Source organism: Alosa sapidissima, chromosome 7 (genome assembly GCF_018492685.1).
Source record: "Alosa sapidissima isolate fAloSap1 chromosome 7, fAloSap1.pri, whole genome shotgun sequence".
In the NCBI taxonomy this organism is placed as follows: Eukaryota; Metazoa; Chordata; class Actinopteri; order Clupeiformes; family Clupeidae; genus Alosa; species Alosa sapidissima.
The window spans coordinates 21,589,870-21,609,711 of NC_055963.1; the positions used below are offsets into that span (position 1 = coordinate 21,589,870).

The 19,842-nt window shown below is 44.1% G+C and overlaps 2 protein-coding genes across 11 annotated transcripts; both read right to left on the reverse strand.

Annotated features, from left to right (window-relative positions):
* Window positions 1-615: 615 nt before the first annotated feature.
* Window positions 616-14,323, reverse strand: LOC121713155 (zinc finger protein 335-like). Of its 10 annotated transcripts, none has more exons than XM_042097547.1 (28): window positions 13,911-14,323; window positions 11,990-12,186; window positions 11,562-11,832; window positions 11,384-11,461; window positions 10,243-11,289; window positions 9,781-9,924; window positions 9,291-9,458; window positions 8,904-9,162; window positions 8,628-8,805; window positions 8,284-8,396; window positions 8,173-8,191; window positions 7,923-8,039; window positions 7,709-7,785; window positions 7,431-7,591; window positions 5,764-5,981; window positions 5,529-5,628; window positions 5,269-5,354; window positions 4,756-5,033; window positions 4,302-4,440; window positions 3,981-4,172; window positions 3,401-3,543; window positions 2,967-3,106; window positions 2,703-2,806; window positions 2,429-2,506; window positions 2,105-2,188; window positions 1,859-1,924; window positions 1,604-1,709; window positions 616-1,405 (listed from the first exon to the last, which is right to left on the reverse strand). In XM_042097547.1, the coding sequence occupies exons 2-28, from the start codon at window positions 12,179-12,181 to the stop codon at window positions 1,281-1,283; spliced, it is 4,683 nt and encodes a 1,560-aa protein (XP_041953481.1). In that variant the 5' UTR covers window positions 12,182-12,186; window positions 13,911-14,323; the 3' UTR covers window positions 616-1,280. The 10 variants fall into 10 exon arrangements, with proteins under 10 accessions (XP_041953481.1, XP_041953482.1, XP_041953480.1 ...); XM_042097548.1 differs by having other exon boundaries at window positions 616-1,396; window positions 2,703-2,803; window positions 4,302-4,443; XM_042097546.1 differs by having other exon boundaries at window positions 2,703-2,803; window positions 4,302-4,443.
* A 306-nt stretch (window positions 14,324-14,629) lies between these two features.
* mmp9 (matrix metallopeptidase 9) lies at window positions 14,630-18,919 on the reverse strand. Its single transcript, XM_042097549.1, has 13 exons — window positions 18,656-18,919; window positions 18,220-18,458; window positions 17,950-18,098; window positions 17,678-17,806; window positions 17,351-17,524; window positions 17,082-17,255; window positions 16,822-16,995; window positions 16,546-16,701; window positions 16,243-16,444; window positions 15,996-16,135; window positions 15,760-15,910; window positions 15,509-15,612; window positions 14,630-15,369 (listed from the first exon to the last, which is right to left on the reverse strand). Exons 1-13 carry the CDS (start codon window positions 18,788-18,790, stop codon window positions 15,251-15,253), a joined length of 2,046 nt encoding a protein of 681 aa, XP_041953483.1. The 5' UTR covers window positions 18,791-18,919; the 3' UTR covers window positions 14,630-15,250.
* Between the last annotated feature and the right edge of the window lie 923 nt (window positions 18,920-19,842).

Genomic DNA, 19,842 nt, shown 5'->3' on the forward strand with positions numbered 1-19,842 from the left:
GAAATATGAACATGCTGGTCATTGATTTCTCTAGTCATTTTTTTCTGATAAAATATACATGATTTCTAATGTTTTATATTCTGTCAAATGTTTAGATTCATTCATTTATGGATTTATGAATATTTATATGTATTAATCAGTGTAGATATTTAGATGTAGATAGTTGGTGTTGGCTAGTTTTCCGCCAAAAACTAGATATTGTTAAGCTGGCAGCACCCAACCAATTATTCATTCCAGCTCTCTGTACTACCTGGGTGGAGTCACTCAAGGATGACAAGGGTTTCCTCAAGAGCCTCGGTACCAGTAGCAGGGTGGGAGAACAACTCCCATAAAGATTCCAGGAACAGCTCACAACGAGCCAAGCAAATAACCTCCCTCCCTCCCTGTACTCTGCGACTGCAAGATCAGTCAGACAGCTCACAGACTGGTCCAGGCCAACCCAGTGCTGACTTTTCTGTTCTCAAGGTGACTCTGGGTGGAGACTCACAGTGCAGTGTCGGGACATAAAGCTAATGCAGAACAAATACAGCAGCCATTAAGTAGAATAATTCAAGTTGCCACTGAGCAGTCTCTGACGTGGGGCCTTTGAAGCAAACACATATGCGTTCAAGTGTGAGCAGTCTTACAATGTAAAGTGATTTATTTGGTTTCAGGTTGAAGTCCACTCTGTTTTCTTTCATCTCTAGCGCCCATGAGCAAAGCCTCTTCGAGTAAGAAACATGATTGCAACAGATTAACACATACAACAAAACAAAACCATACTGCCCAAAGGTGTAGACAACAAAAGCATCTCAGAACCTCTGTGACTCCGGAGTTACACAGAAAAATAGTACATAGTACCACTGTATTCCATTCAATCATCTAAAATAACATACAACAAAAAATGTTGATCACAAAGTATGTCAGCTAATAGAACTTCCTCTGAGTCCATGAAGTAAGAGCAGCTCAGGCACATGTTTGTCGATAAATTAATAATTTTAAATAATTACAAAGTTACTCATCCTCCCATAAAGTATTCAGCTTCTTATAGCAGAGCACCCAGCAGATAAGAGCCAAAAGCAAGTGGTGGATTTATTATTTAAGGGAATAAAAAGCTCTATCTATATTACAAACAATCCGTCAAATGAATGTCGGCAGCCTCTTCTGGTCCACTCTGCAGCACTCTAGTGGAGTGCTTATATATCTGCAGGCCCACATTGCTTCAGTATGTACAGAAAGTCCATCAGTAAGCAGTGTGTGTGTGTGTGTGTGTGTGTGTGTGTGCGCGTGTGTGCGTGTTTCTAGTCTTCAGAGAATGTGATGACATCGTAGTGGATGCCCTGCTGCTGCATCTGCTCCAGCTGTTCAGGCGTGGCCTCGGTGGTGTAGACGGTCTGTACTTGCGCCATGGCTGCATCTGCAACGGCTACACAGACAGACAGACACACACACACACACACACACACACACGAGAGCACCTTCAGATCTGCATATTTCCACACTACAAACACACTACAGTACAATGTTTTATAATTCTTATAAAGTAAATGAGTAAGCCACTAAGTTGATCAAGTTTGTTTATTTGAGTATTTAAAAATTTTCAGCATTGGGGGGGGGGGCGTACCCGTCACCGCTGAATGGGCCGCAGCCTCCAGGTCCTCGTGGCTGACGATCTGCTGCTCGGAGTTGAGAGGCACATACTGAATCTGCCCATCGTGCGTCAGTGCAATCTGGACACAGGTGATCAGGTGAGTTATAGTCTCAGCATGGTGTGATAATGTGGCAGGCTATTGTTTATGCAGACACAGACAAATGAGTGTTTTTTTAAGTAGCGGCGTCACAAAGTCTGTGTGCCTGTAACCTATTTTTGGTGTCTGACCTGCTGCTCCTGCAGAAATGTGCCGTCGTGCTCATACTGGATCTGGGCTATCTGGCCATCTGGCATCTATGAGCACACAAAAGGGAACAGCACAAGGTTATCAGATTAGTATGTTACTTGACTTTTTAATATGGCTTATGTCAGTCACTTGGACTGTGATGACGTCCTCACATGTGTCGGGCATGAATCAAACAGTATTGAACGCAACAATAGCGGTCAATTCCACTTTTAGTCTCTTTGCCTCACCTGAATGTGGTTGCCATCAGACACTACCACATACTCCTGGGGGATTAAGTGCTGGACTCCGTCCTGGGAGATGATGTACTGAACCTGTATGAGAGACAAATGGCTCATTAGGGGGGGACACTAAACTTATTATAACCCTGCATGATCCTCCACATCCTAAATGAAGTGTCCTCCCAATCCTCAGTGAAGCTCAGTTGAAAAGATGAACCTCTAAAAAGATCAGCTAGAGGGCACTAGAGTACTAAAGGGCAAACTGCTGATGCTAAGGGTATAAGATCATACACTGGCACAGGAAATAAAGAGAAGTATAACAAGCACAGTCACCTGGTTATCAGCAGTCATAAGGTGCTGGACTGTCTGCCCGTCCACAGTGGTGATCTGCTGGATATATGTTGCCTCCTCCTGAAAATGATTTCTCCTGGTCAATAACTTATTATCCCACCATATTAAGAAAAGGTCGTCTGTGTTATAATGACTTGTGGAAACATGCCAAAAAGTCTGGGTGTTCCATTTCTATTTTGGGTTATCCACATAGCAGCAGATGTAAAAAAGGTAACCAGAAACATGCATTTCTAGGTGCGTGTGTGTGTGTGTGTACCTGGTCAGAGAGTGTTTGCTCCTGAGCGACAATGATGTGCTCCTGGCCCAGGGCCTGCTGCAACTGCTCGGGGCTGATGACCGTTTGGCCGGCCTGCAGGGCTGCTGCATACAATACAAAACACACTTACACAACCCGTACACGGCACAGTAGAAGCCCGCACACCCCACAGTGTGCGTCTGCGCAACAGTCTGTCTGTGTGTGTGCATACTTTGTGAGCCAATAGCAACGGTAGCCAGGAAGGGACAAAACACGTGTACTCACACTGCAGGGTGGCCAGGGCCTCCTCGTCGCTGTTGACGATGATTGTCTGCTGAGACGTGCCCGGTCGGGGCTTGCGGACTGGAGGGTCCTGGCTGTGCAGCCTCTCCATGTGGAACTTCAGGTGACCGTTGCGGTTAAACCTGGAAAGACACAGAGAAAGACGAGTCACAACATGGAGAAAATTCCAGTCAAATACAAACCAAAAGATGGAAGTAAATAGTCATTGAACCTATTTACATTTTTATTATCTATTATTATTCTCTAGAGAATTAATACTCTTTTCCATTTCTGAAAGTAAACATGTCTTTACAGCAGCCATTAGGCTTCAAAACACTATACTTTAATTAAATAATATTAAGGGAAACTGGTCCCCTAGGTTATCATTTGGCCCGGGCAGATGTCTTAATGATGCTACGTGTTCCTACTACACGTACCTCTGCCCACAGATCTCACAGGCAAACGGCTTCTCATTGGTGTGGGTCATCATATGGCGCCGGAGGTCCTTCTTGTTCTTGGAGGCGAAACTGCAGCTGGTGCATTTGTGCGGCCGCAGGTAGGAATGCAGCGCCATGTGAGTCTGCCCAACAGAGAGAGCGATGGCAGTTAACAGAGCTCAACAGTACCCGCCCCTCTTCCGAGAGTTTAGCTGGGGAGTAAGTTTCCCATTTATTTCTCCAATTGATGTCTGGAAAAATCCATATATACACTGTAAAGAGTTTTAGACCCCGACTTAGGCTGACCAGCTATGACGTGACTCGTAATCAAACAACATTTCACGTCCAGCAAAAAACTAACAGAATAATTTAAAAAAGGCAAAGGTACAAGAATGTATACATTTTAATATCTGAGTGAAGGAACTACTCTACCTTTTTGAACTTTCACATTTCGAACATTTGCAGCCTAACGATAGTTTAACATGCTTCTGTTGAGCTCTGTTACTGGATGGTCAGCTCAATAGTGGATGGGTTTCATGTTTTGCGCGTGAACAATTCATTGCCATGGCATGGGCCTTACCTTAACTTCAGGCCAGGAGGCGGCGGTGAATTCGCAGTCAGGGCACTTGAAGGTGCTGGGGTCAATGTGCGCCCTCTTGTGGTTCTCCATGTCGGAGCGGCCGTGGAAAGACTCCATGCAGATGCGGCAGGAGAACCTTTTGGTGTTGAGCTGCTGTCGGGAGGAAGGAGAGCCTGAGGCCTCGCTGCTCAGCTAAGGGACAAAGTGACATGCGTCTCTTTAATAGGCACAAACATTCAGCCAGTATAAGGTACATCAAAGTGTTGCACCTAGACCAGAGAGAAAAGGCAGTGGTGAGCGGTGGTGAGTGGTCTGGCCTACCTCCACCTGCTGCATGACCCCTTCGGTCAGGCCGGAGCTCAGGTAGAACTTGTCTTTGTGCTCGCGGAGCGTTCCGGAGTCAGACGCGCCGTCACTGCTCACCTCCATGGGCTGAGCGTCTGTGGGGACATCCTCCGCACTGCTGCAAAGAAAGAAAGAAAGAAAGAAAGAAAGAAAGAAAGAAAGAAAGAAAGAAAGAAAGAAAGGAGACAGAGAGAGAGAGAGAGAGAAAACTGCTTTCACTACCAACGCTTTGGAACTCTTACACATGTACAGTCCATTACAGCCCAAATCTGAAAATGATTGACATTTTCGCTAAAAGCTGACCTACAATGCACTAAAAAGTAAATCAACACCTATAATCTGGCACCAACGTTTGGTAAGGACACTGAAATGAATTAGTACTATTTATTAATACACTGAGGAGTGTGCCCGGGAGACTGGTCAGTGGTACCTGTATGATGGGTCTGTGCTGTGGATCTCCTCGGCGGCCTGCTCCACCACACTGAAGTCACCCGAGCCCTCGTAGGCGCTGATGGCGATCTGAGTGATCTCCCCGCCCGCCTCCCCCATGCTGGACTCGAAGGCCTCCTGCACCAGTGTCTCCCCGTTCTCCGCCACGTGAAATGTCACCACCTTCTGGGACTGCAGTGAGGTGGACTGAGTGCCCTCCTCGGCCTCCACCCACGTGCCAGGCTCCAGCGTCTTACCGTCTGACTTCAGCACCGCAACCTGAGGAATGGAACATACCCCCAGAAGAACATGAAGCTCTAAAATCCACCTCCACAATGACAGAGGGTTGCTTTGGCAAAGCACTTAAAATAGCCAGTTGTAAAGTAGCACAATGACTACAGTACATCATTATATCGCTTCACTCCTGGGGTTCAGGTTGAGCACTAAAGTGTTACTTTATTAACTGTAACTGCAGTTTATGGGAAATACACCTTTTTAATAAGTGGGGGGTTACCTGTAGTGAGTTTCCCACAAGCTCACGGGCATTGCTCATGTTCAGAAGCAGATCAAGGGCATTCTGGGCTGATAGGTCTGAGGAGCCTGTTTCAGAAACATACAGAACATCAGCATGAATATTTTTCATCATTAGCAATTTAAGTTTTTTTTTTTTTTTTTTTTTTAACTATGTCAATATAATCATGACTTTTCTAGTAAAAAAAAACAACAAAAAAAATACTCTTTTTACGTGGACATTATGTGGAGATGATCACAGACCTTGCTCATAGATGATGGTCGTGTTTCCCTGTGCGTCTTGGGCCACAGAGGCATTGTCAATGCCGTGCATAGCCTGAAGGGTGACGGGATCCACCGACACCTAAACCAAAAACCGAGCAAAAGAGCCATCAGTAAAGTAAACAAACAGCATTCTCCCCCCCCCAATCTCTTTCCCATCGGAACTCAGGCAGGTGGCCGTGTCCCCTCTCTCCCCACGTTCTCTTGGTCTGCTCACAATGGTGTTCTGGAGCCCCTGGGCCTCGTGCTGCTGCTTGAGGTCCTCGATCTGCTGCAGGGTGAAGAAGGGCCGGCGCCGGCGGCGCACTGGCTCCTCTGGGTGCGCCTGGCTCCACTCCTCAAACGCCTCCGGGTGGCGGCACTGCACGTGCAGCCGCAGGTTCTTCCGGTGCTTGGTCATGAAGTGGCACAGCTCGCATGAGAAAGGCTTCTCTCCTGTGGCGGGGAGATAAGGAGCACTGGATGAGCCGAAACCAGGACTGAGATCCATTTGTCTGCAACGCAACGTAGCCTACAACATCTCTCTTTAGATTTACAGGAACAGCTTACTATGTTGAAGAGTGACGATTGCGTAGAATGCAAGAATATCCCCAAACTCTCGGATGCGCATTAAAACTTTATCTTTTAGGTAACTTTCCACGCTGATGGTGCTCAAAATGCAACACAACTGTGTTTAAAGCAGGATGAGGAAAACCTGAGGTTGTGTGTTTGTACAAAACTGAGCGAGAATTTTATAGCTTTGAAAATATTTAACATGGTTTCATGTGTAATTGAGATTGCAGAGTTGTGGGAAACTGAGTCAGTGCATCACCAATCCCTGTAATAGTAGTGGTAGTAGGCCAGACCTAGGCGCTATTACGTATACAGTACATATGGCACTGTAGAATGGTTGGGGGGGGGGGGGCATATAAAAGTTTGAGAACCTGTGGCCTAAAACAATATTGGTGGTTGCATGTTAGATCTGAAGTGAAATGGGTCGCGATGGTCTGTCATTTTTAAAAAGTGGGTCCCCAGAAAAAAAGTTTGGGAAACACTGATCTATATTACCTACAGTGCCTATAAAAAATATTCACCCCCCTTGGATGTTTCCCCTTTTATTGCTTTAATAAATGGAATCTTTGTAAAAAGGGCCAAATTAAATTGACAATCATTTACAATGATTGTAATTTATGTTAATTAATTGAAAATATATAATGCAACACAAGCAATTGCATAAATATTCAGCCCCCCTTAAAGTGACTGACGTAAATCAAGAGCAGTCCAGCCAATTGGTGCTAATATAGTCTCACAATTACTGAAAGGGAGATTGCCTGAGTGCAGTGAATGTATATAGTATAGCAATATAAAGACACCTGGGTCTGGAAGGTCGTCACTGGTCAATCAGTATTCTTGGCTATAATTCCACTATGAAGACAATAGAGCACTCCAAACAACTCAAAGAAAGGGTTATCAAAAAGAATAAGCGATGGGATGGATTTCACCGAACTCCAGGGGATGTTCAGTGACTTGATTTTTTTTTTTTTTTCCATCATTAATCAAGGAATATAAAGAAAATGGCAAATGTGCAAATCTGCCTAGAGCAGGCCGTCACCACAAACACAGTGACCATTCAAGAAGAATAATGGTGGGGGAGGCCACTAAAGCACCTATGTCAACTCTGAAGAGGTTAAAAGCTTCAGCAGCTAAGATGGGGGTGAATACTTTTTTTATAGGCACTGTACATACTTGCTCTGGGGCATCTAAATTTGGGCACTGTAAAGTGCCTTGAGGCGATGCAAACTGTTAATGGCGCTACATACAGTAAGTGAATAAAATTCAACCAACAGAGTTACCTCATTTTACCTTCATTAGTTCCAGTGATATCTCCTGACCAAGCAGACTCACCCGTGTGCTTTATGGCCATATGAGACACAAGGAAGTCCTCTTTGGTGGTGGAGTATTTGCAGTAGTCACATTTGAAGGGCTTGTCACTGGTATGAGACAGCTGGTGATTCAGCAGGAGCTTCTTGTTGTCACACGTGTACTCACAAAACTCACACTTAAACCTTATTAAATAAAATGTAAAAAAAAACAAGATATATATACTGTATGCATTTGATAAAATATAAATCAGATACATATTTGATGTAAATGAGAAGACTCCTCACCCTGTCTTCTCATACCTGCTGTTTCCACAACTCTGGATATGAGTTAAAAGGTGCATTTTAAAAGTGTAGCGCTTCTTAAAGGACTTCCCACACTGAAAAGGAATGGCAATCACTTACACTTTCATTGTATATTTCCAATGTAGTAACAACTCAAGGAAAATGAGTATTTCTAAGTGTCCTATAAGACCATCACGAGGGGCAGAGGATAAAACACTAGGCTGCTGCTCACCTTGTCACAGACGTGTGGCTTCTCATTGCTGTGGGTTTTCATGTGCTGGGTGAGGCGCTTTTGCATGGGGTAGACTCTGTGGCATATTGGGCAAGGGAACTGGGAGATCTTAGGCACCTGAGCAGAGACAACACAAGATGAACAGCAGACACAAAAACAAGCCAATTTCAAAAGGATCTGAGTATGCTTCAGACATGTTTAATTTTAAATAGTAAATAAGAGTAAACAGCAAGTGAAAAAGTGATCTTACCAAATCTGGCTTCTTTTTTCTGAAATAAGCAAAATAATTGTTATAGATTGTTCTATAGGCTGACTGAAAGCGGTAGCTCTAATCTGCTGTTTGAGAGAAGTGTCTTCTTACTTGTCTTTGTTATGAACAGCTGAGTGCCGGATCACATCTTTCTTGTAAACACTTGTGTAGTCACACTCCTCACATTTATAAGGCTTGGTTCCCTCATGGTTGAACATGTGCTCCTGTTTAAAGAAATCACAGGTTCACATACAAGAAGAGCTACACTGAATAACTGCAGCACACTAGACCCAAGCCCTGCATAACTACATATGGCCAAAGGACAAAGGGCTGCCAACCATGACAGGGCAAAATGCATATGCATAAACACAGCCTCAATGGATATGTAAATGAAAAAGAGAACTTCACTGGTCACAGCTCTCTTTACGTTGACACAGAGCAATATTAATACTTGCCTTTAGTGAAGACCAGCGCTTGCATCGATAGTTGCACTGAAGGCATTTGAAGCACTCTGGGTCGTTGCCTTCATGTGATTCAATGTGGAATCTGAGGTCGTCTTGAGAGAGAAAGCGAGAGCCACAGATCCAGCAGTTATGAGGTCTCAGGAGGGGTTTCAGTGATTTATAATACCTGCTGAGAAATGAGAAACAGGACGATAAATACACAGGATTACTGCAATGGTCATTTCAGTTACTTTGGTCTTTGGACTAAAAAGAGAGCAGATTACTTACTTGCGATTCATATACTTTTTATATTTCTTCCGCAGAAACCTCTTGGAGGGCCGGCCACGTTTCCTTGGATAAAACTCTGTCTCATCGGGCCCAGTGTTTGATGATGGGTCTTTGTTCTCAGAATCTGATTGGCTGACCCCTGGTTCAGCTTGGCTCCCATTGGCCAATGAGGGGGTTCCATTCCCCAGCCCAGAGGAACTAGCTTCTTCAGATGGCCGAGCGTCCACACTCCCATTAGTTTTAGATGAACCCTCTGCCTCTGTTTGAGTGAAATAATGAGATATTGAAACATCACATGCCAATGATATGTCATTAATATGTTATTTACCATCAATACGTATTTACCAGCCGGTTGAGCTATAATAATAAAGACCTACCCTGACCTACCTTCAGGCCTACCCTGATTGCCATAGAAGTAGCTGAATTTCTTTGGTCTCCCAACCCTACGTCGAGGTCTGTCCTGGGAGGAGGATGGGCAGGAGGAGGGGGCCTGGCGTTGAGATACAGACGGTCTGCTGCGGTACTCTTTATCTGCTGGGCTGTAGTCGCTGTCCTCTGCAGACAGGTGATCATTGAGAAGGGGAAATGAATGAATGAATGAATGAATGAATGATTTAAAATATATAGGAGCGGTGTTAAATTCCTTGTTCCATTCCACAGTGGCCAATGAACAACCAAGCCTATTTAACACTACAGAATTTTTAACACTACACAACATGACGCAGGTTACAACGATAATGCACAGTGGACTAGCGGCAGTCGCAAACAGGCCCAAAGTTGTACCCAGGATCCCTAACAGTTGCCACATACCATGCGTGATATAATGTCAGGTTGCCACAGAATACGGAATCTGCCAAGTGCCAAGAATTTCACTGACCTTCAGGGTCATCTATTGCGCCAGCGTCCACAATGTCATCATCTTCTTCCTCCGCTGGCTCCTCCACCTTCACCTCCACCACCTGGCGAACCACTGAGTCTGACCGCCGAGGTCTACCTCGACCCCGCTTTTTTGGTGGAGGACCTGAAATTTAAATGATAATTAATCAACCTAGCCTAGTGAAATCATCCAATGAGTCATCCTTTATCCCAACTTTCTGTATCTTTAATGTTGCACATGTACACACACCATGCATCACAAAAAGTGTCAAATCAGAATCAGAATCAGAATCAGCACATACAATGGTAACAATATACAATTCCAAATTGTATAGACTCTGATAACTCCAATTTCTATGAACTTTGTTCAAAACATCATCACAATCTAAATACAGAACTTTATGATAGGGTTTGCCTTCAAAACGTAATGTTTATGATCCAGACTCTTAAGATGGTTTCATACCAGCAGGCTTGAAATGTCTGTCCCTCATGTGGTTAATCAGTGTGTCTTTTGAGACACTTTTGTAGGGGCACATTTTGCACTTGAACTGCTGTACGATCACCACCTCCATCATCTCCTCCAGTTCGGCCAGGTTGGGTGCCCGGTCCCCAGGTCCCACCTCCACACCCGACTCGGCCACCATGTCATCAGCCTGCTGTCCAGCTTCGGCATCAGGGGACCACTCCTGGACCACCTCTGTCTCGGGCTGCGCGGAGTAGGTCCCGCTGCTGCTGATGTAGGTCCCTGACTGGCTCTCGCTGCAGTCCATCTGCACGGGCAGGCCGCTGCTCCCCGCTGTGTCGGCCAGGGAGCCCTGCGACGACGTGCCCTCATCCGCGTACAGCGAACCCTGGCCCGTGCTGCACTCCATGTAGCCGGAGTGCTCCGGTCCGTCCTGGGAGCACCGGGGCTGATCCGGCTGAGTGCTCTCCCGCTCCTGGTAGTGCGAGCAGCCGGGCTGCTCGGGCCCCGCGGTCACGCAATCGGCGTATCGCGAGCTCCGTTGTGGGACCACGCTGCTGTCGATGTAGTGCGAGTGCTGCGGCCGCTCGGACCCACTCTCTACGGTGCTGCACTCCAGGTAGCCGCCATCGCTGCACTCGACCACGTAGCGGGTGTGGCGCGGGGGCGAGGAGGAATCGGTGCCGCTGCACTCGGCATAGCCCTGCAGTGGCCCGTCAGAGTTATCCGCGCTGTAGTCGGGGAAGCGAGACGACTGGCCTGAGCCATCAGGCTGCTCGCTGCTGCACTCTATGTACTGCACCTCCCCTGTCTGGTCCGGTCGGCTGCTGCGGCGACTGCTACTACTACTGCTGCTGCTGCCAGCCTCATGCTCTGGGTAGCCGGAGTGTCCCGGCTGGTCTGGCTGATCCGGTTCCAGGCTGCCCTGAATGCCCTCTGCCATGTCCACTTGATCCAGGCAGGTGGAAGTGGGTCCATCTGCCAGAGCTTCGATGGCAATGCGGCTGGACAGGGCGGAGGAGGACATCTGAGCCACCATGGGAGCTCCTGCAAAGCCAAACAAGACACAGGAAGTCATTTATGGGTCTTGCTCATATAGGGGTAATAACAGTGATTGGGTGTTTCTACAGGTGATTTTTACCATCATCTGGTCCTTGTAGGATCAAGTACTGTGTTGTCTCAGCACTGCCATCCTCTGCACTTGTTACAGCAATACACCCTGAACAAAAAACAAGCATTTTTTACTGTGTATTTGCAGTAAAATAAAACATGCAAGTTGTATTCCTCTCTGGCGGCACAGTACAATATTTAAATCTAACCATTCATAATATCAGGGCCAATTGTGGACTCGATAATTTTGTCAATGGCAGAGCCCAAGTCGGAGGACGTGGAGGCAGTGGAGTCGGACACCATCATCCCTCCCTCTGATACTGCACTGGAGTGCACCACCACCTGGGCCGATTCCGACACAATGATAGACTGCGTCACTGTCGAGACACTGGACACGCTGGTGGACTGGGCAACAGAGGACGAGTCAGGCAGGTGAACACCGTGCACATCTGTGCTCGAGCTCGTCTCTGGAATGAACACCTGAAATACACAAACGCCCTTTGAGAGTGGGACCAAAACAAGAACATTCACCCTACTGTTCTTCCTATAGGTACATATTGTGAAAAGTCGATAACTCCTTGTACTTGTGCTATAAATGCATGTGTATTGCTCCTTAATGCTCAGCAGATATGCTCACCACAATGCCCTCTGAGCTCTGTCCCACGTGGCAGTCTGACTCTGGGGCCATGAGCGGTGGGGCAGCAGCGTCGCTGCTGTCAGCAGACATGGCTTCTGATGACTCCACGCCCATGCCACTCTCGGACGGCTCTTCCATTCCAGAAGGGCCCACATCACTGCTGCTTTCCACCTCGATCTCCTCGGAATCCATCTGAGCTTCAAGGGGAAAATGTACCCCCAAAGAAAGTGTGAATGCATGCATCAACATGATTCAGGAAGCATTTTGCACCACCATTATTGGGAAATTTGTTCATTGGGTTGTTTTTTGTATTTGTAGTATTTCTCTACCCTGTTAAGTCTACTACTATTGTGAACATATGAAACTGATCAGCTATTAAAAGGTATTGTCTACAATTATTGGGGTATAGTTGTTGATATTTGAGCTCAACAGCCAATCAAACAATACTAATTCCTCCTCTTAACGTAACTTGCTGAATAGTTTGCTATAGTGTGTCTCAGTCCAAGCCCCTTTGTATGTTTTCCATTTAAGTACACAAACACCAGTGCACACTCACAGAAAACTGCTGTAGTACTGTGAGAAATTGGCTGAAGTTGAAAAAAGGTGTATTAACATCCTGGGACAAAATCTTGTTCCTGTTCTTTGTTTGTTTGTTTTTTGCATTTCATGTAACATGAGAGAAAGGGTGTGGTAGCAGTGTTTCCTTAATGTTTATTACTTGACATCAGGTGATATGTTCTTTACCACCACAGTACTTTGACTTTATTTGTTTGAATGGCCAATCATTGATTTATTTTCACGAATTGAGATTAAAGACACAATGTGATGCATGTTGTACACCAAGCGATTTGAACCTCACAAATTATCCATGGTAACTTAGGACCTTAGGTAACATTAAATGTCTGATCAGAGATAATCAATAGGCTACTTGGAAAACATGAAATGAATTGAAAATTAAATAGCTCGTTTATTTTCATGTATCATATGTTGACATAATCTATCAAAATATGGGAAGTGATCTATTGTGTGCTTAAGTGGACTGTTCGTTGCTTAATACTCGATGAACTTTGGACAACTAATGACCACTGACATACTGTCAAAAAAGACGTAGAGAAACAAGTGAAAAGTTAATACATGAAAACTATGCCTGTAACGACCAAACGTTTGGCTTGTAACAGAAACAACCAAACATTAACGTTACCGAATTGCAATTATTAATTTAAGTTAGCTGGCTAACTGAGCGCATAACTGAACACATGGACGCAGGAAGATAGCGTACGTACTGCTATTTGGAATAGTGTATACAGCCCGTTCAAAACATTTACTGATTGATTGTTATAATAACCCGAGAATGTCTAACGTTACAGCAAATGGAGGTAGCAGAGTTCATTTAAGCAGAATAAAGTTAGCGGACATGAAACTGGATGAACGCATGTCTACCGGCAAATGCTAACGTAAACAGCTATCCAAGGTTGCCAAACCACCACAACTAAAATGGTAGCGAAGTCGCACTTATAAAGGCTTATTAAAGGATCTACAATAAGCTAACATACGATCACCAGCTAACTGGCATGGCCGCCTCATGTGTACGCAGTTGCCTTACAACATAAAGCGATAACCCTACTTTCATCTAACTACACAACTTATCGAGACCAAACCCATTGACACTGACATTAAGTATGTCTACTTGTATTACCACGGCCCCTCTCTTTATAGTTTAAACGAGTCAAGCTGCCCTCCCTTCTGCCTGCTGCGCACCGCCATTTTCCAGGCCCTTCCTTTCCACTCAGGCAGTTCCAAAACAACTATCTGAACGAGGGACCTTAAGGGCCTACAATCGACAGAGCGCCCAACGTTTGCCCAGGATGAAAATGTAAATAGATAATCGAGTTTAAAGTGTAATACAGTTCGTTTTTCTTACCTTGAATTCCGGACGCCTGTCTCTTCTTCGTTGTACTCACGGGGAAATAAACATGTATTTGTGTAACCGATTATTTCGTCGGCATTCTAGTCGGGCGCCATCAACATCTCCTGGTTTCCTGTTGGACTCAAACCGGATCTCATTTATCGGCTCGTGCGCGTAACTATGAAACAGGCTCACCTTGTTTGTAATGTCATGTTTTGATGTATATTCTGTCTTATTACCGAGCGAAATATCACAACAATTGAGCATTTAAGCAATATCTAGATATAGATGGAGGCATCTGATATCAATGTAGAGAACTATTACTTTCAGGGGAGGGCGTACCACAGTTCCTGTCTCAGCAGCGCGGACTAATATGTGTGGATTAGCTTTATTGCCGAATCGTTTAACTCATAGACTGTATTAGAGAGTAGTCTATGGTTTAACATCTCTGATGAAAAATGTAATTAGTAAGTAATTTAACTCGTTTATAATCGTAATTCTTGAAGTCTGCTTTACGTTAACTCTAGTTGGTAAATGCTAACGTTAGTGGATCTAGATCTAGTGTCCTGTCACTTCAACAGGCTGACTGGTAGGCTTAATTAACCTATGTGAAGTTCTGTGGTTCATAATTCATAACAGTGGTGTTAATGTGTTTTTCGCAAAGCACGTGTATTTGTGGGCTTCATGCTTGTAATAATATAGGCTGACATTTGTAATAAAACACGAGGTGAATATATGATAACAAATGTTTTAATTTATTGGGTTCATCTCTTAGAAAAATGAAAACATGATGATTTATATAAATATTGCGTCTTAACATTAGATTCACAAGTGCAAACATCAAATAAAACAACACAAACAATAATATAATCAGATAATTTAAGTCCACATAACTTCACATCAGAACTCGAGAGGTCAATTTGCACCAGGCAAACTTTAAATAGAGAACCAACAGAGGTTCAAATGTATCCAGTTGGTTTCAGCTAGGACATCTTGGGAAATCCTTAGTCTTAACAATACTTCTTTAAAAATAAAACAACACTGATACCCACAATGCATTCTTCCATATTCTTAAGATGAGTAGGCCTTCCAAACTTGTACAAATATCCTATGCTATAGTGACCTTGGAAGGCAGTTATTTGTTGATTTGTATCATTCATGAGACAGAAGGTCATGATCAATAATCTCTCAATTTCAAACCAGAGAGACACTCAAACGGGTCGGAGCTTTTGCTCTTGCCATGTTTTCCTATGACAAAGTTGACAAGAGTTCCCAAGGGCTGGAAATCTTCACCAGCAGATCACAGATAAGACTGAAACCTGAGTGGCTCAATTGTAAAGGGGGGCACACGTCTCTCAGTAGCGGTACTCAGTGTGGCATTTCAGGACGTCATACTTCACATAGCCCACTCTGTCCACTTGCCGGCGAGAATTCACCCTCCAGTAGAAACGGCCACGGCAGAAGTAAGTATGGCCTGCAATGAAACATTTTATGTTTAAAATCAAAACATTTTCTGGAAGGTTATAAAAGATTATTCATCTGGTATGGTGTTTCATTTTGTGCACCATTTCTAATAATTGCTAAACAACAAAGTCTAATCTGTTTACTCATACCTTTGTAGATAAATACGTCATGAGCATCTGTAGGGACTCCACCAAAGACTTGGTCAGTGAAACGGGGGTATCCTTTGTCAATAATCTGAGCTTTGACATCCAATCTGAGAAGATAACATGTATTTTGAGTAATGCAAGCACAGGTACAGAACGTACACACCAGATCTATTATTAGCTGTCAGTGGTTTGTGTAGGTTTTCAGCTCCATACAAAACTATGATTTTCAGCTTATTCAGTCTCTTTAGACTCACCTCCAGTAGTTTTCCCCACTGAAGAGCAGAACCTTTCCTTTGCCCCTCTGAACAGCCCCTTCAACTCGGCTCAGGCTACTAGGAAGGCCCAGCTTTTCAATGTTGCGTGGACCTAGAACATTCTGTCCGGTGTAGACCCAAAACCTAGTGCCTGTGTGCGAGCAAACAAACTTGTAAATTAAGTAAACCAAAGCATTTTATGAAAAATAAGTAAACTTTTTGTACAATTCTGGTACCTGAGAAGAAGTAGATTTTCTTGGTGAGGTGATCCTCAAAGACAGTGTCAATAACAGCCGGCACGGCAGGCCACATATCAGCCATTGGGTAAGGTCCCTTGAGGTCTTTGTGGTCTTTGCCTGACATCTTCCAGTATTGCCTGTACAAACAAACCAATTGAATACATGTTAACCATTTAACCATTTCACAACAAATGTTTGTGGGTTATTGTCATCATGACAGGTAAAAAGACAGAGCTCAGCTTACCCATCCTTAAAGAAGTGGAGCTGTCCTTGGATGTCAGTAATGGCATCAAACATATCCACTTGGCATGGGTCTGCTGAGGGATCTACAGGGTGTGGGGTGGTTGGGCTTGTGGTTGTCCTAGTGGGTTCTGTCTCAGTAGGCCTAGGTGGGGATGTGGTTGTGGGCTTGGGAGGCTTGGTAGGGTTGGTGTCAGTATTTGGTCCTTCAAAAAGAAAGGAATATGAGATTGAAACAAAGTCATTGTGATGGTGATTGGTGATTTCTGCTGTATTTTTAGCTTTAATATCAAGAACAGTGATGTACCATAGAGATACTGAATGCCTTCAATGTCATCCTTATGCAGGGAGAATGTCTCAACGTATTTGTACATAGGGTACATCAGGGCATCTTGAATATTGGAGTGATCCAGTCCAAGGGCATGTCCAAACTCATGTGCTGCAACCAGGAAGAGACTGTATCCTAAAAATGCAACAGAAAATGAACAGGTTAATGCATTGGATGACTGTGCAGCATGCAGAACTTGCATGCTTCCACTCCTCACTTAGCAGTTGCACAAGTAGAATCCCTTAGTTCTCCTACCTCTGTCTGGGCAAAATCCCCATTTCTTGTCATTGTCATAGCTGCTTGTAGTTGCGCACCACAGCTTGCCATCTGAGCGACCTTCGCTGGTGCAAGAAGTATATGTTTTCTCCAAGAAGGTAAAGGGGAAGTGGCAGGGCTCTCCCTCGGAGTTCCCCCCAATCACGGCTGTATCTGGGATGACAAGGACACAAGCAATGAGGTCATGTATTCCAAGGAGATCATGGGCAAAGAGACATGGTTACCCACTGGTGGCTTACCTCGGCTGGGACAGAAACCGTACTTCTTGTCTTTGTCAAAGTCATTTGTTGTGGCGCACCAGCGGTACCCATCACTGCGGCCATCTGTGGTGCATCCATTGTATGTCTCTCCCTGAAACACGAAGGGGAAAACACACGCTGCTCCATTGCTGTTCCCATCAAATGTGTAGAGCACTGTGGAAAAAAGAGAGGGGAATATAAAACCTCATTCAAAGGTTGTGACATAAACTTGACCATAAGCCATTGTACATTCTTGTAGAGAAACTTACGTTCACTTGGGCAGAAGCCAAACTTCTTGTCTTTGTCGTAGTCAGCTGTCGTTGAACACCAGGGCAGGTCATCAGTGCGCCCTTCAGTGGTGCAGCTGGTGTAGGTTTGACCCTCAAATGTGAAGGGGAAATGGCACATGGCACCATCTGAGTTGCCATATAGGGTCTTCACCGCTGAAACAGAGACAAATATGTTGGATTTGAGTATAGCTGAAAAGACTAGTACACAACAAAGCTCTAGAGGGAGATGTTTCCCCACCAAGCAGTTGAGAGAATGTATAGTTAGTACTTCAAAATACAGTTTTAAAATGACAAGATATGTTTTACCTGGTCCAGCTCCAAGAGTCCAGAATTCATCATCATCAAAGTGGGCGTCACCCTGCATACCCTCGCCCGGTGGATAGGCATGTGCCAAAAGACCATCTTTTCCATCAAATGGGTAGGGATCTCCATGATCTAAAATATGAAAACAATGATATTTAGTTCTGTTACACATGGGTTTGAGTCCTACCACTTCATCAGTATTTGAGAGACAAATTGGGAGACAGCATAAATCTACACAGTGAAATGCATCAGACCTTTCTAAGTCTGTAACGTACCAAGCTTTCCAAAAGAAACCATGATGTCTGCAGTGCCATCATAGAGCCGTGTGAAAGTCAGAGGTGTGACGTCACTCCACACCTTAAAAGCTCGGGCAAATGCATCATCAATCAAAGAAGAATCCATATCAGGGGAGTAGTTCAGGACCCTGTGAGAGGAAAGGTAGACAGTTAACGCCACATCAAGAAAATACTATTTTTCCAGTTTTTCAAAAGGGGTGATCTCTTTTACAGTGTCTTCTCCCCTTCTGAAAGCACAGACTCACACACCTGTAAGTGACGTCCTTGTTGTTCCATTTGAGGTCGCCTTCAAAGGTCTGGTAGTTACGAACGTCAACGACGCCACATCGTGGCTGTTTCATGGCGTTAATGGTGGACTCATCCAGTCTGCCGGTCTCCTCAAGACCCATCTGCCTCTGCATCCTTATTAGAGCTTTCGAGGCAGACACCGCGGGTTGCAGCCCACTCTTGTGCAGGACATTCATGTAGCCATAACGCTCCAGGTATTTCTATGAACACATAATAGTGTAATATTGCATGAGCAGAACATTCACTTCCGCAAGATGTACAGTGTTTTTAAATTGCTAATCAATGTCAATATGAATTCTGGAATATAAACTTTAAAGACATATACTATTATTACTATTACTACATAAACCTTACTGTTAAAATAAGGATATTACAGTTTCAGTAAAGTATGACTTACCTCTGCAAGCTCTGTATTGGTCAAATTTCTGATGGTGTCTCCAGGAAATTCAACAAAGACTGACTTAAGGGGGACAGACCATACACCCAGACTGAATGTCCCCACAAAGAGGACAACAAATAGTCCGACTTTCATTGTTAGGATTTTCAATGTATTCAAAAGCTCAGACTCTCCTCTGCCTCCCTGAAAACAGAGGCAAATGAAAAATTTCTGTGTAGACCAGTTGAAGGGATGTCACCAGATGTTTTTGTGTCTCTGGGTGACTGATGCTTCTCTTTTTGTTACTGGTGTAGTGCACTCTGTATTTATGCCGTTTCTTACTCCTTTGACTCCACCCTCTCTCCTCCGGAGGTGTACCTCATATGGTCATGTTATTATTTTTGTATGTTAAGAAAGAGGGGGGTTTCCACAATTTTCTAAGGCCATACAAGGGCAAATTGACAGAGATTCAACATCTTTTGGAAAGGAATAAAATGATCTTAAGTTATAAGGTGTGACTGTACTATCTAAGAGTTAAACTAATGCACTGGATTCACAACTTAGACATAGCTGTGGTTTTAGATTGTAGTTTACTAGTTGTAAAAAGGGGTCTTGAGATTTTGCCTACTTTTTAACAGGATTAATACAATTCTGTCTCTGCTGCTGACACAATTCATCTTGAGTAAACAAATAGACATTATGTCTTGCATTTTGTAATTTTGGATATGTGTCACACTGTAGTTGTGTACAAAGAACAATTGCTAAAAGGAAGTGTTAATAGTTCCTTTTACATCTTCCTTTTACATCTTAAAAGTTCTGAGAACAGTAAATGTTTGTTTCACAACTATTAAGATGTGAAACAAACAACCCCCCCCCCCCCCTCATAGAAAAAATATGTAATCTAAAAAATGGGTTGGTTGGAAGCATCCCCCCAATACAGATAGAACACCTGAATATTCTTAGTTAGAATGTGTCTAGTTCCATTCAACACTGAAGAGTTACTCGGTGTAGATCAGGGTTGTAGTGGAGGCTAAACGCGGGTAAACATAGGTTATCCACCACTGAAATTTCAGAAATAGAGTTTATCCACCTCTTATTAGATTTTATCCACCTCTCGAAAGTTTATTCACCAATTGCAACTTTTCACATTCAAAGATCACACTGTATTAACCACATTCACAATATGTACACCCATGAACACTCCAGGA

What these genes read in the sequence shown, in the direction of transcription:
- LOC121713155 (XM_042097538.1), bottom strand. Translation starts at nt 12,181, where the DNA reads ATGGATTCCGAGGAGATCGAGGTGGAAAGCAGCAGTGATGTGGGCCCT. An exon ending in CTGATGGCAACCACATTCAG is followed by an intron (nt 1,925 to 2,104) that starts GTGAGGCAAAGA and finishes GTGTGCTCATAG; the next exon opens with ATGCCAGATGGCCAGATAGC. An exon ending in GGCCCATTCAGCGGTGACGG is followed by an intron (nt 1,406 to 1,603) that starts GTACGCCCCCCC and finishes CTGTCTGTGTAG; the next exon opens with CCGTTGCAGATGCAGCCATG.
- mmp9 (XM_042097549.1), bottom strand. Translation starts at nt 18,790, where the DNA reads ATGAAAGTCGGACTATTTGTTGTCCTCTTTGTGGGGACATTCAGTCTG. An exon ending in CGGTTTCTGTCCCAGCCGAG is followed by an intron (nt 16,996 to 17,081) that starts GTAAGCCACCAG and finishes TTGTCATCCCAG; the next exon opens with ATACAGCCGTGATTGGGGGG. An exon ending in AGGCATTCAGTATCTCTATG is followed by an intron (nt 16,445 to 16,545) that starts GTACATCACTGT and finishes TTCTTTTTGAAG; the next exon opens with GACCAAATACTGACACCAAC.